Here is a 13,751-nt window from a genome sequence, read left to right as displayed (position 1 = left end):
TGTACTAGTTGAGCATGTTGAGATGTTTTAGATGGTATTATTTGTACTTCACTTAAATACGTTATAGATGATATTGTACGAAATACAGATTTTTACCCTTCAACAAATGCTTAACACTCCACTCACAAAGGTGATTGATTATAAATAACATACCACTACATATTTGTACAAAGATGGAAAATATGAAGACCAGTCCCCCACCTTGAACACAAAAAGGATACTTCTACTACTACTAATAGTAACAATAATAATGATAAAAAATAAATAAATAAATAAGAAATTATAATAATATTATGATTTAATGTTATTCACTGCAGCTGTCTGCAAAGCGACGACTCCAGTGTCACTAATACACACACACACACACACACACACACACACACACACACACACACACACATACATACAGACACACACATAAATGAAACATATTCTTTTCAAAGTTTTAAGTAGGTCTGTTTGAGGTTGATTTTTAAAAGTAAACGGTATTTCCTCGGACAGGTAACGTTACAGATATATTAAGACATACCTATGACCATAGACAACTTGCGAACTGTGGACAGCGACACCAGTTTTTCAAGAAGAAGCTTGTCCATTATGTTACTGTAGACAAGGCTGAATATCCACATTATCAAGTAAGGCAATGCGGACACAAGGCCATTCTGGAGAGAGAGAGAGAGAGAGAGAGAGAGAGAGAGAGAGAGAGAGAGAGAGAGAGAGAGAGAAATCATTAAATGACATGTAACAGGATAGACTGAGTTCTTTGAAATCAAGCTATAGTTTACATTTACATTGCGGATAAAACTCTGATCTTGAACTAGAATCTTTTCTAAACACTGGTACGAAATAATAGAAAGTATATCATTAATAATTAATCATAAAAGCCAAAATCAAATCGGTTAACTTACACTCTTCATATCGAAATGCTGAATGTTGTTCAGGTAGGTAGGCAGTTCAGTAAGGAGGGTGTAGAACCCCCAGTTCTGTCCGAAGTGCACCAGTGTCAAGCACCACATCGGCAAAGACGTTACTAAAGACATCCATGGAATCGACACTGGCTGCCCAACAGAAACATCGTCAATATTTGTGTGCAGTTCAGGGCGATATCGAACTCCTTAAATACTGTGAAAAGTTAATTAGATACAATCCATGAGTATATTATTTGGATTATGAATATATACAAACAAACTATGAATATAAGAGAACAAAAAAAAAAATTGTATTATCCTTGTTCTATGAACATGACAAAGAAATTTACTTCTGAAGCGTTTACGTGATTATCATATGCCACATTTACTACCTGGCTTTTCTTTGCTGTACAGTAGCTTTGAATATATTTCTTTTCCTCTTGAGAGATTCTAGGATGAGTGTCTGGCTGGTCAAACACGAGGAGGAACCAAGCTATGCTCCAGAGCAGTCCTAGTCCTCCGAACACATAGAAAACGGAGGGCCAGCCCCCTAGGAAACCACTGTCGCAGAGCCACCCACTCACCGGTAAAGTCACCACAGTGCCGAATTGGGATCCTGTCATTTTCAGAATAATCAAAACAGTATTACGCTTCAGTGCCACTTTTGCGTCGGCACAGTGACAAACGCACGTCAGCAGTGATGCATACTTTGAGCAACTCCATGTAATCCAAGCAGTTTGTACAAATCACAGACTTACCTGCAAACACTAGTGAAGAAAATTTAGCTCGTTCCATTGGCGGGATCCATGTGGCAAGGAGATTATTCATGGCAGGAAAGGTGACGCCCTGAAAACAGCCGCGAGAACAGAGGTGTGAAAAAAAAAATAAAAATAAATACATAAATAAAAATAAATAAATAAAAATAAAAATAAATAAATAAATACATACATAAATAAATAAATAAATAAATAAAATACATAAGTAAAAACTAATTACATAAATGTAATATACCTAATCAAACTGACACTGGCCTTTTTTTTTTTGTAGTGTTTTAGATCGACAAGGAAGAATTTCATTATATTAAAGAACAGTATACTGGCGTAGCTACATACATGTGGTGTCCAAAGAGGAGCGCAGAACCAATTCGGAGGATTGGAACATGGGGTCTCGGTTTACTATTGACATGAAGGAACACATGTTAAATGCGATGACGGGAAGAGCTGACATTTCATACGTGTGAAAAAGTCAAGCTGGAAGTAAAATTATGTCCTACAACTGGGATTCACGAGTGTCTGGCTTCACCACTACGACAATGCGGCCGACATATCCCTTACCTCACACAGCCCTTCAATTATCCTCACGGCGACGAAGAGGCCCGTGGACACTTTGGCACACACGGGAGACACGACGGTGAAGATCGCGGTCAGCAGGACTCCAAGACCGAGTACTCGCTTACCGCCGAAGTACTCAGCGGCGCGCCCACCGGGAAAGTTGGTGAAAAGGTAGCCGTAGAAAAAGGAACCCAATATCAGGCCTTGTGTGGTCTCGCTCCAGTCAAATTCACCATCCTTAGAGAGAGAGAGAGAGAGAGAGAGAATTAAGGGATACCATGTTTTACTGGGACCAACTAATGGAAATCCCAACTGAGTCAAGTATAAAGTATCCCATTAACAACAGCAACAACAACAAGAACAACAACGACAAGATGATGATGATGATGATGATAATGATGATGATTATGATGATGATGATGACCAAAAAAGAAAAATGAGAAGGAGAAAGAAAGAAAGAAAGAAAGAAAAAAAATATAACAAAACTACGTATAATCCCCCAAAAACACTGAAAAACGCAAAATTTCATGTTATTTGAACTTTACGATAGTGGCGATAGTTACATAATACAGATAAACAAACTAGCCCATATTTATCATTGTTCGGTATCATTAAGCGAATAAAGTGCGATAACAGTCCAGCGTTCAATAACTGTGCAGGTAGCTCCACTCACCTTTCCGTTGCTGTTACTAGAGTCTCCCCAACCTGGAGGCACGGGACAGGAATCATTGGCGAAACTGGGCTTGTCATCATCACTGCCCGACGTTGACTTTACCATGGCGACTATGGCTACAGAGAGGTTGACCCTCATAGCGTAAACAGTCGAGAAGCCCAGAAAGCCAAGGAAGGCCAGCGTGTGCCTGCAGCCCCACCAAGCGCGAGGACCTGTGAGGTAAGTGACAAAAAAGCAACTGAAATTTAACTACTAAACCATGGAGTACAAACTAATGAATAAGTATCATACTGTCTTACTCAACACACACACACACACACACACACACACACACACACACACACACACACACACACACACACACACACACTACGATTTATCATTACTGGTCACGTTAAATTTTACGGTCATAGTGAAGGTTAGGCACAGGCCCCGAGGACGCCTCTGCCACTGCCTTGTCACTGTCTACCACGGCCACTGATAGACTGGACTGCCTCACTCTCACTGCAGCCTGGATCGGTGGCTGCTCCTCGTCCTTCATGTCCATGAGACTGTTGAAAATACAAATTATTAGCCTGTGTTACAGGATGCTTATATTGTACTTAACTGTCTTTGAGACCACATGTAAAAAAAATAAATTTTCACTCTAGCTGCTCTTCTGATTTTGCTAATTGCATGCATCCCCTCCTCCCGCGGCATTGTTACACAAAACTCTTCTTTGTCTCACCCCTATTCTTTCCTTTCCACCTCTCTAATGTAAGAGTCAACCAGTATTTTCAATCATTCATCCTTTTCTCTGGTAATCTTTGAAACTGCCTGCCTGCATCTGTATTTCCTCCTTCCTATGACTTGATTTCCTTCAAGAGGGAGGTTTCAAGATACTTATCCTCCAAATTTTGACTGCCGCTTTGGACCCTTTTCTGGGACTGGCATCTCAATGTGTTTTTTTTTTTTTTTGTTGTTGCCCTTGGGCATTGTCTCTCCTACATAAAAAAAAAAAAAAAAAAAAAAAAAATATATATATATATATATATATATATATATATATATATATATATATATATATATATATATATATATATATATATATATATATATATATATATATATACGCACACAGACACACACGTTATCGGGACTATATAATGCATTCACTACGAAGATAGGATAAAATTCGTCACAAGCGAGCATTAAGCTCGGATGGGTGATTAAGTTGAGGGGCAGTATTCTCAAACGCTTTTTGACATCTTATCACGACAACTTTTAGCTTTAAGAATAATCCTCATCAGGTACCCAAGTGTTTAAAAACACAGATTAAGAATTATTTATTACTTGAAAGTTGTCGCTTACCCAAGCATTTACTGAACATATTCCACACGATGTACACTATAATTCAGACCGAAGCACTGCTCTAGATCCCCGCTATCCGTACGTCACCTATCATTGTACTTTTCGTTTTGCTTGAAGGTTTTGTTTTCTGACAACGAGCCAACGAGCCAGATTTAATAGATCCAATGTTAGCAATACAGTGTTGTCCATACGTACCTGCCGATGAGACAAGCTGTTGTAGGTAGTGTAGCGGATGACCGATAGAGCCTCTCCCCGCTATCACGAAACCATATCACCACATCCAGTGATACAGCACGTGTATAAGCAACCTGACCAATAATGGCTTAAAACTGTGATGTGACATGGCACTTTTGTCTTCGATTGGACTGCATAGATGTAATGCCACATGCCATCCTGGATAGAACTAAACTGTGCTGAGATAAGAGCACCAAAATAATATCTATGGGTGCGTGCACAGAGAAAGCAGGTTTGCCCGCGCGGGCAACCGGCGCCGACCTGCGTCAAGAATTATACCATACAAACATGTGTAAAGGCCCATTTACACACATGAGTGACGTATCAGTTTCGTGTCATTTCAGTGTCAGAGAAATCTGTGATGCTTCAGTGACGTCTGTTCACACACATCCTTACCGTGTCAGTGATTTCCAAGATGGTAAAGTTTTCAGACGGTGAATTGGCAATGGTTGCTATAATTCTTGATGAAGAAGAAGAGGCTGAGCATAAGCTGAAGAAAAAAGAAAAAAAATGGATGCATGAAACGTAGAAAAAAAAAAAAGAGAAAAATGCGTTCATCATGCACAACATTCGTCCGACATCCGTAAACGTTGAAGGAAATCGGTGGCGACGATATATATATATATATATATATATATATATATATATATATATATATATATATATATATATATATATATATATATATATATATATATATATATATATATAATTTTTTTTTTTCACAGAACAGTGACGGAACTGACATGGAGACTCAAAACACGGAACTTCGCTGGACGTGTGAACGCGTCAGCCAAATTCAAAGTAACAATATTTTTTTTCTTTTTTTTTTCACTGACATTGAAGCGCTGAACTTACACGGAAGTGATACGTCACTGATGTGTATGAATGGGCACATAGGAAGCGTGCACATAGGAAGCAGGTTCGAGCGTGTCGGCGCCGGCAGCCTGCTTCAACCCGCTTTCCTGTTTGCTGGGATCGTTCTTGCATGCTCAACCCACGCAGGTGGACTCTACTGAGTGGAGAGCAGGATGAATGTTGAGCTCCTGATAGCCAAAGTATATAAGAAACATCCACTATGGAATAAATTGAATAAGCACCATGCTAACAGGGATAATATAGATAGGCTGTGGGCTGAAATCAGGTAACTGAAAAGATAATGATATTCTCCAAACTCCTCTCTTTATTTCATGTGCCGTTTTTCTTTTCGTCTAGTTTTGTATGAACACTATCGAGCAGCATTGACTCATCATCAGACGATGAGTTTGACATCTTGGAATACCTGGTGGATTGCAACTGATCACAGATAATGCCTCCGTCTGTATCGCTCACCGCGCGAATCGGAATTGGTTACCTGCGTTCTTTGTGGACACTGTCACGCCAACTACCGCACGTGTCGGCACCGGAAACCAGCGCGCCGGTAACCTGCTTTCTTTGTGCACGCACGCTATTTCATGGTTATCGGTATTCCCAGGTGTAAATTGACAAATAGTAAACTAGGAAAATCACAAACTGATATGAACGATTTCCAATTCTCACGTGATGATCATTAAGAGGGTAAGTATAACTTGGCCATACATGAGTAAACTGTATCCCAGTGACCCCCTCGCGGGTAAACAACCAAGAGGTGGTAAGTGTGAATCTAATCACGCGTATCTTGATTGACTAAATATGATGACCCTCAGCCTCAAAGGTCATACAATGTCATGCATGTTTCAGGCAAGGAGAGGAAATAGAAGTCTCCAAGGAAAACACATGAGGGAAGAAGATGAACAACTGAGCTGTTAATGTGTGATCTTGATGTGGACGCAGAGTGGTTGACATAAGTGTTTTTTTTTTCTTATGTAGGAGGGACACTGACCAGGGGCAACAAAAATCCGATAAAAAAAAAAAAGCCCACTGAAATGCCAGTCCCATAAAAAGAGTCAAAAGCAGTAGTCAAAAATTCAAGGATAAGTGTCTTGAAACCTCCCTCTTGAAGGAATTCATGTCATAGGAAGATGGAAATACAGAAGCAGGCAGGGAGTTCCAGAGTTTACCAGAGAAAGGGATGAGTGATTGAGAATACTGGTTAACTCTTGCGTTAGAGAGGTGGACAGAATAGGGGTGAGAGAAAGAAGAAAGTCTTGTGCAGCGAGGCCGCGGGAGGAGGGGAGGCATGCAGTTAGCAAGCTCAGAAGAGCAGTTAGCATGAAAATAGCGGTAGAAGACAGCTAGAGATGCAACATTGCGGCGATGAGAGAGAGGCTGAAGACAGTCAGTTGATGAGACGAAAAGCTTTTGATTTTACCCTGTCTAGAAGAGCAGTATGAGTGGAACCCCCCCAGACATGTGAACCATACTCCATACATGGACGGATAAGGCCTTTGTACAGAGTTAGCAGCTGGGGGGGGGGGTGAGAAAAACTGGCGGAGACATCTCAGAACACCTAACTTCATAGAAGCTGTTTTAGCTAGAGATGAGATGTGAAGTTTCCAGTTCAGATTATAAGTAAAGGACAGACCGAAGATGTTCAGTGTAGAAGAGGGGGACAGTTGAGTGTCATTGAAGAAGAGGGGATAGTTGTCTGGAAGGTTGTGTCGAGTTGATAGATGGAGGAATTGAGTTTTTGAGGCATTGAACAATACCAGGTTTGCTCTGCCCCAGTCAGAAATTTTAGAAAGATCAGAAGTCAATCGTTCTGTGGCTTCCCTGCGTGAAATGTTTACCTCCTGAAGGGTTGGACGTCTATGAAAAGACGTGGAAAAGTGCAGGGTGACTCCTGCCGACCAACAAATTACGTCTGTGTGATATCTACCCACCTGCACGTCTTGCATGAAAAGTTACTATCATAGTGTTTGCCTACCACGTAATACAAGAGAGAGAGAGAGAGAGAGAGAGAGAGAGAGAGAGAGAGAGAGAGAGAGAGAGAGAGAGAGAGAGAGAGCACGTTCCACTATTATAGCAAAGAACTCCATCAAATCATATCAGAGGACAACATTGATTAATTTAAAGTCACTACTCCATCAGCGGCTGATAGCGAATGTGAGGATACTGTCGACACTGAAACCAAACCCAGCAGTTTCTTGTTACCTATATATGTATGAGACATGCAAGAGTGAATATTTTTGAAGCTGTGAAGACACGTTGCTACATCGCGCAACTCACAGTATTTTACATGGTGCAATGGATGATTTCCGTAAGGACTTAAGTTTTTCCACTTTAAAGGAATTGTCCTGATTTTTTAAAATGTCTAGCCTAGTCAGACTTGGCGGGAATTTTTCAGGAATTTATGAAATTTATGGAATATAATGAAAAATTTGGTTCGTAAGGTACCTAGTTTGACTGTATATCAATATCAAATAGAAAAATAACTTCATTAAGTAACTGTGCCTACTTTGTCTTTAAGTGGGACAGTGAATAATTTGACTTGTGGCGCAACATCCACAACAACATAGGGCACAAACAGCACACATTGAAAGGTTTGCTCCTCTTTGTTTTCCTAAAAACACATGTGATACTTTGATGAGAAACTTATCACTTTATGGTCAATTCTTGTATGTATTTAGGAAATTAATATTTCCTAAGGCACACACACAGCGGAGACGGCAAGTGTACCTCAGCACAGACAGGGTATACGAGGCTGTCCTGCTGTTATAATACATGCACACTTTGTTTACCTGCCCGCCATTAGTACTAAGGCTGTCGTGAGTAATTACTATGTAGGAGTTAAAATGGGAAACGAGCCGCGCTTTTGGACAAATATTTTCACAATCTACATGTGATAGATGTTATTACAATGGGTAATATCTCCCTCTTTTGCCACCCTTAAAAGTTTAATAGCTGCAGGCTCAGCTAATTTAGGAGCCATACCCATCTTGCCCAGCCATCTTTGCTTTCCATTCCTTTCGGCAAAGCAGCTGATTGGTGCACTGACAGTGTTCTTTCCGCTTCCTCAAATTGTTGTAATTAAGACATTTCTAATTAGCCATCTTATCAGTTAGCGTTACCCTTATTGGTTTGCGAAAACATCAATAAAAAAAAATAATAATAATAATATAAAAGTATCGACAAAAACAACTTAACACATTATTAATATAAACTCTTCCATGTGTCTCAAGTGGCGTATGTTGATATATATATATATATATATATATATATATATATATATATATATATATATATATATATATATATATATATATATATATATATATATATATATATATTCCAGCACCACCGCACCAAGTGTGATTCTTTTCCTTCCCTTCTCCAATGGTCTCTTTCCAATTTCCAATGGAGAGACACCTTGGGTTTGAGATACAACATTATTGAGGACTGAGGGCATGATTAATGGTTTCCTGAATTAATTATCGACGCCTTTTAGCTATCAATCCTATATGTACTCTACCTTATTTTTGTAAGTGTGATGGATGAAGCACCAAGTCAAGTCCCACCTGCTGTCTCACCGACACTCTTTGCACTTGCAATTTGCCTGCATTGGTATGGACTATGGACCAAGAATTCTAATCTGCATTGACTTTGTATGAACATAGTAAATTATAGTTTTTCTTTTTCTAAAGCAAACAGTTAATCAACAACAAGTATTTTCATATTCTGACCAATAATACAAATAATGCATGACATACGAAAGTAAGTTATCCTGAAAGAAAGAAAGAAAAAAAAAAAAAAAACGGAACTTCACCTAACATTGATAAATTATGTGCAAAGGAACACTGCAAGTATTTTCCGTTATCTATACTAATCATAATGCTGTATCTCTTTCACGGTATATCAAGATTAGAGATTAATATTAGTTCATATAACCATTTGTACTACCACACTAATGAAGCCATAAGTCGATGAAACATTGTTACACTAATCTTGCAATAGTTAATAATTTATCTACCAACGTCACTATAGTACTCACAAATAAGTCTTTCACGAGGTTAGCGTAGAAATTACTGCCCAGTGCTCACTCAACAAAACCAGTGGATCACCGCAGACTTCGAAGTCTCATTATACGTTATTCATTTAGTTTTGTGTAATTTAATCAGTAAAGAAAAAAAATATCGTCATGCAGTTATGTATTTTAGAATTACCTGTACAAGTAATATTTTTCAATATATATATATATATATATATATATATATATATATATATATATATATATATATATATATATATATATATATATATATATATATATATATATATATATATATATATATATATATATATATATATATATATATATATATATATATATATATATATATATATATATATGTGTGTGTGTGTGTGTGTGTGTGTGTGTGTGTGTGTGTGTGTGTTACCTTCATTTACTTTCTATTACCTATATACTGTAAGCTTAGGTCAGTGCAAATTGTCCTTTAATCTATCTATATATTCATTTATCCATGAATACTATATCCATCTACCCACAACTGCCACCAATCTAGGCGTCGGAGAGTAAGCGACGCAAACAAAGCTGGTGGCGTGAAGATTTCCATCGCTCACTCAGCACGCCCATGCGGTACTCTGTTGCACGCCTTACAAGCTTAGCCAGATCCTTATGCAAAGCAGATTTGTCCTGGAGCATCCCCCGCATCTTTCAGCCTCTGAAAGTAAGTATGGCCCAAGTTGTGGGCTACTTGTGTTAGGTGAGATTATTATTATTATTATTATTATTATTATTATTATTATTATTATTATTATTATTATTATTATTATTATTATTATTAATGGTAAATTTTACCAATAGCGGCTTCTTATATATCCTATTGCAGCCTCTCTCCAGGGCAAGCAAGCTTGGGGACCTGGTGGGATAACGGGATTTTAGGGCGGGTGAAGCCAAAATAAGCCGAGTTTGGGAAATCCCAAGTCTAATGAGAAAAACACCCCTTTGGAGGAAAACCCTTAAAAAATCAGTCGACAAACAGGGAATATCCATCCCCATAACCCCCGATACGCTATCCTAACTTACTGAAGTCACTAACCTTGCTAATTGGGGTGGAGGTTCCACCCCCCACATATCCACCTATACGAAATCCTAACCAGTAAAATTGCTGCTTAATTAACACAATGCATTCTGTCTTCTTTTTGCCCACCTCTATCTCCAACAAGTTTGGGGACCTGGTGGGAAAGTGGGGTTTTAGGGTAACTATATGAAAAGTCTAAGGATGAGACGCCATATTTTGAGAACTGGAGAACTTTCTTGCCTAACTTTACCTGACATAAACTGGGGGGGCCTTTGCCCCCCCTGGAGTATTCCTTGGAGGAATACTGCTGAAGCATGACTAGGCTTTTTGTAGAGTGTAACAGTCTTTAAGTAATGTAGAATGCCACTTACCAGCAATGGTGCAGCATTTGATTTCTTTCTCATTTCAGATGGAAGAAACAAAGAATGAGAAGATTCTTCTGGTCTTCGATTTTGATCACACACTAATTGACAGCAACAGTGACACCTATATCTACAAGCTTGCCCCTGGTGGAAAAATTCCTGATAGCTTGAAGTCATTATACCGAAAAGATGGATGGACACATTATATGGCAGAAATATTCAAGTATCTGCATGAAAATGGTATAACCAAAGAAGATATATTTAAGTGTTTAAATGAAATTCAGCTAACAAATGGAATGGAAAAACTATTAAATAGTGTGCCTAAAGGAAAGAGTGAATGCATAATTATATCAGATGCTAATTCTGTTTTCATTGATCATATCTTGAATAATTTTGGTGTACAGCACCATTTCAGAGAAGTGTTTACAAACCCAGCCAAATTTAATGATGAAGGTTGTCTTACCATAGAAATGTACCACCTTCAAAACTGGTGTACACTGAGTACAAAAAATCTGTGTAAGGGACACATTCTAGCAAACTATATAAAATCACGGGAGAAAGAAAATGTAACCTTTTCAAGTATAGGATATGTGGGTGATGGTGTGAATGACTTTTGCCCAAGCTTGAGACTGCAAGAATGTGACCTGGTATTTCCTCGTCGTGGGTACAGTTTGATGCAGCATATTCCAAAAATGGAGACTGAACAAAATCTCAAAATAAAAGCTAATATCTGTCCATGGGAGATAGGCAAAGACATCCTGGATCGAATATTGTTACGTTTTGATAACCTTGGGTCCACAAAAGCTCCTGTGCCAAGACTTTGCATTCCTTTTGATGATTCATAAGTGAATTGCTGCTTATGTTTAGGAAATTTGTAGATTACGCAAGAAAGGGATATTTTGTTTATTTTCCAATGAGGTGCTTTGACTGTTGGCAGGGGTCTATTTGCTGTTGTTATGCAATATTTATGTATGAACTCTACAACTCTCATTGTCACACCTTTCCACAACCTCTAAGGATTGTTAACACTTGTTTAATTTCATTGTTGTGTGACACTTACAATATCTACTTTACTTTTGTATGTTCTGGTCTAATTTGCTTTCCATTTTGTACAGTTGGCTTCATCATCTCAAGGTACTACTTTAGACTATCTTCATTTTACTTTAAATCTTTACTCATTACATGTTCTACTTCATATTTGGAATATAGACTTTTGGTCTTAATTTATTGTTCAGATTACATATCTATATTAGTATTACTGTAATTGCCCTACCGTGTTGTGCCTGCATTATTTTGATGCTCATTGGTCTTTAATTGTATTATCCTATAGTTCCCCACATTATCTACTTTCTTGCATAGCTTATTTTGTCTAAATTCAGTGTATTAAGGTCATCTAAGTTTTCCTGAACTTTTCTTTATCAGCCTCACTCTAAAGATGTCTGCTCTACCTTCACCATTTTGTGTCTTCCCTCTTCACTACTTTTGTCCATTATACTTTAATGGAATATGACTTCATACTTTCCAAGGCATTATATTCAGCAATTTTTAATATATCAAGGTGCACTTAGGGAGCTGATTCCATTGTAATTACTATATTAAAATTTATCAGCTTCCTTTTCTTTGTAAACTGAAGAAAGTTCCTTTTCCTTGGTATCTAGGTATCTTATTTTGTTTCATTTTACTTTTTTTTTCTTTTAATCTGTAAGTAGGCACTTAACTAAGTCTTTAATTCATCCTCTGCACTTCTTAACTTCTGTTCAACTTTCATCCATTACTATGGCTGCAAAGAAATCTTAATGTTATAGATACAAAAAATTTTAACTGTGCTGGTCAGAATGTTTTTTAGTTTAGGTTTCACTTGAAAATTTTCTTTATGGTTTCTTTTGAGAAATACAAGTAAAGATTTTATTTTTCAGTATTTTCAAAATAAATAACATTGCTATTTTTAGCTCAGTATATTTAGTGAAAATTAAACAGGGCTTCTTGTTTTCTACATTGATCTTACTTATCACAAAGGAGAGTGCAAGTTAGCTGAGTATACTGATTTTAAAATATGCACATGTACTTAAAAAGTGATGTTTCAAAATGAATACCCCATTCTTAAACTTACCCACAGTAACATCTTTAGGAAATTATACTGTTTTCTGGCTCACACTCTAAGGTGAACAGACTGGATTTTGAAAGGTGAGTTTCATGTCTGCATGAAGTAGCTTTTATCACATAGTGGTAACTTGCCAAGCTGTAAGGTTATAGATAACTTATTTATCAAATCTCTGTTGTATCTAGCCCTTTTATCTGTGGTCTTCTCACTCAGTTTATCTTCTACTTCAAAATACTGACATACTTTACACATCATGTTAAGTATGATATATGTACTTGTACAGAGGTTTCGGTATAAATTTCAGGGGAATGTTTGGAATTTTTTTTTCTATAATCACCAAGAACAGCAGCTGGTATAGTTATCATGTCATACATTAGCAGTTGGTATAAATATACCATTGTTATATCTATGATCATAAAATAGATTTAAAAAATATGTTACCATTCAGAATGTGCTTCATATAACCCTCTTATTATATAACCTTGTTATCCTGTCACTAGTTTTTGAAGCATGTGATCGTAGTGATATCTCTTGGTTATCTTACCACTTAAATTATCTTATTATTGTAGGACTGATATGGTCAAACATGATGGTGTACGTTTGCACACTCCTGGATAATTTTTGTGAAAAACTAATTGAAATATTTATTACTGTATGTAAAAAATGAAAACTTACATATATGCATTGTAGTGACTTAAATGTCCTTCATGAAGTACAACTGAGTAATTGATGTGTTTTCTTCTTGATGAACTGGATATTATATTGTTCTGAGAGATATCTTTGGTACAAATATGATACTTAATAAAGAAGTGGCAATATTTGAACATAAAGA

The 13,751-nt window shown here is 37.4% G+C and overlaps 2 protein-coding genes across 6 annotated transcripts in view; one reads left to right on the top strand and one right to left on the bottom strand.

Annotated features, from left to right (window-relative positions):
* Positions 1-9,494, bottom strand: part of LOC135108432 (putative inorganic phosphate cotransporter) — a 16,102-nt gene extending 6,608 nt beyond the window's left edge. The window contains exons 1-8 of one of the 4 annotated variants that reach the window (XM_064019438.1): positions 9,406-9,494; positions 3,318-3,463; positions 2,913-3,124; positions 2,243-2,476; positions 1,667-1,754; positions 1,301-1,524; positions 909-1,058; positions 530-662 (exon numbers count right to left, since the gene is read on the bottom strand). In XM_064019438.1, coding sequence (XP_063875508.1) covers positions 530-662; positions 909-1,058; positions 1,301-1,524; positions 1,667-1,754; positions 2,243-2,476; positions 2,913-3,124; positions 3,318-3,459 — 1,183 coding nt within the window. In that variant the 5' untranslated portion in view covers positions 3,460-3,463; positions 9,406-9,494. Of the gene's footprint in view, positions 1-529; positions 663-908; positions 1,059-1,300; positions 1,525-1,666; positions 1,755-2,242; positions 2,477-2,912; positions 3,125-3,317; positions 3,464-4,262; positions 4,438-4,457; positions 4,611-8,886; positions 8,910-9,405 lie in introns of those variants that run through there. The other 3 variants (XM_064019449.1, XM_064019427.1, XM_064019416.1) reach the window with 3 other exon arrangements.
* Positions 2,993-13,749, top strand: LOC135108450 (probable phosphatase phospho2). Of its 2 annotated transcripts, none has more exons than XM_064019495.1 (3): positions 2,993-3,131; positions 9,938-10,102; positions 10,866-13,749. In XM_064019495.1, the coding sequence occupies exons 2-3, from the start codon at positions 10,007-10,009 to the stop codon at positions 11,661-11,663; spliced, it is 894 nt and encodes a 297-aa protein (XP_063875565.1). In that variant the 5' UTR covers positions 2,993-3,131; positions 9,938-10,006; the 3' UTR covers positions 11,664-13,749. The 2 variants fall into 2 exon arrangements, with proteins under 2 accessions (XP_063875565.1, XP_063875560.1); XM_064019490.1 differs by lacking the exon at positions 2,993-3,131 and adding an exon at positions 6,024-6,053.
* Positions 13,750-13,751: the final 2 nt, after the last annotated feature.

The sequence above is a fragment of the Scylla paramamosain genome, chromosome 2, assembly GCF_035594125.1.
Source record: "Scylla paramamosain isolate STU-SP2022 chromosome 2, ASM3559412v1, whole genome shotgun sequence".
In the NCBI taxonomy this organism is placed as follows: domain Eukaryota; kingdom Metazoa; phylum Arthropoda; class Malacostraca; order Decapoda; family Portunidae; genus Scylla; species Scylla paramamosain.
This window is presented reverse-complemented; position numbering and strand designations above follow the sequence as displayed.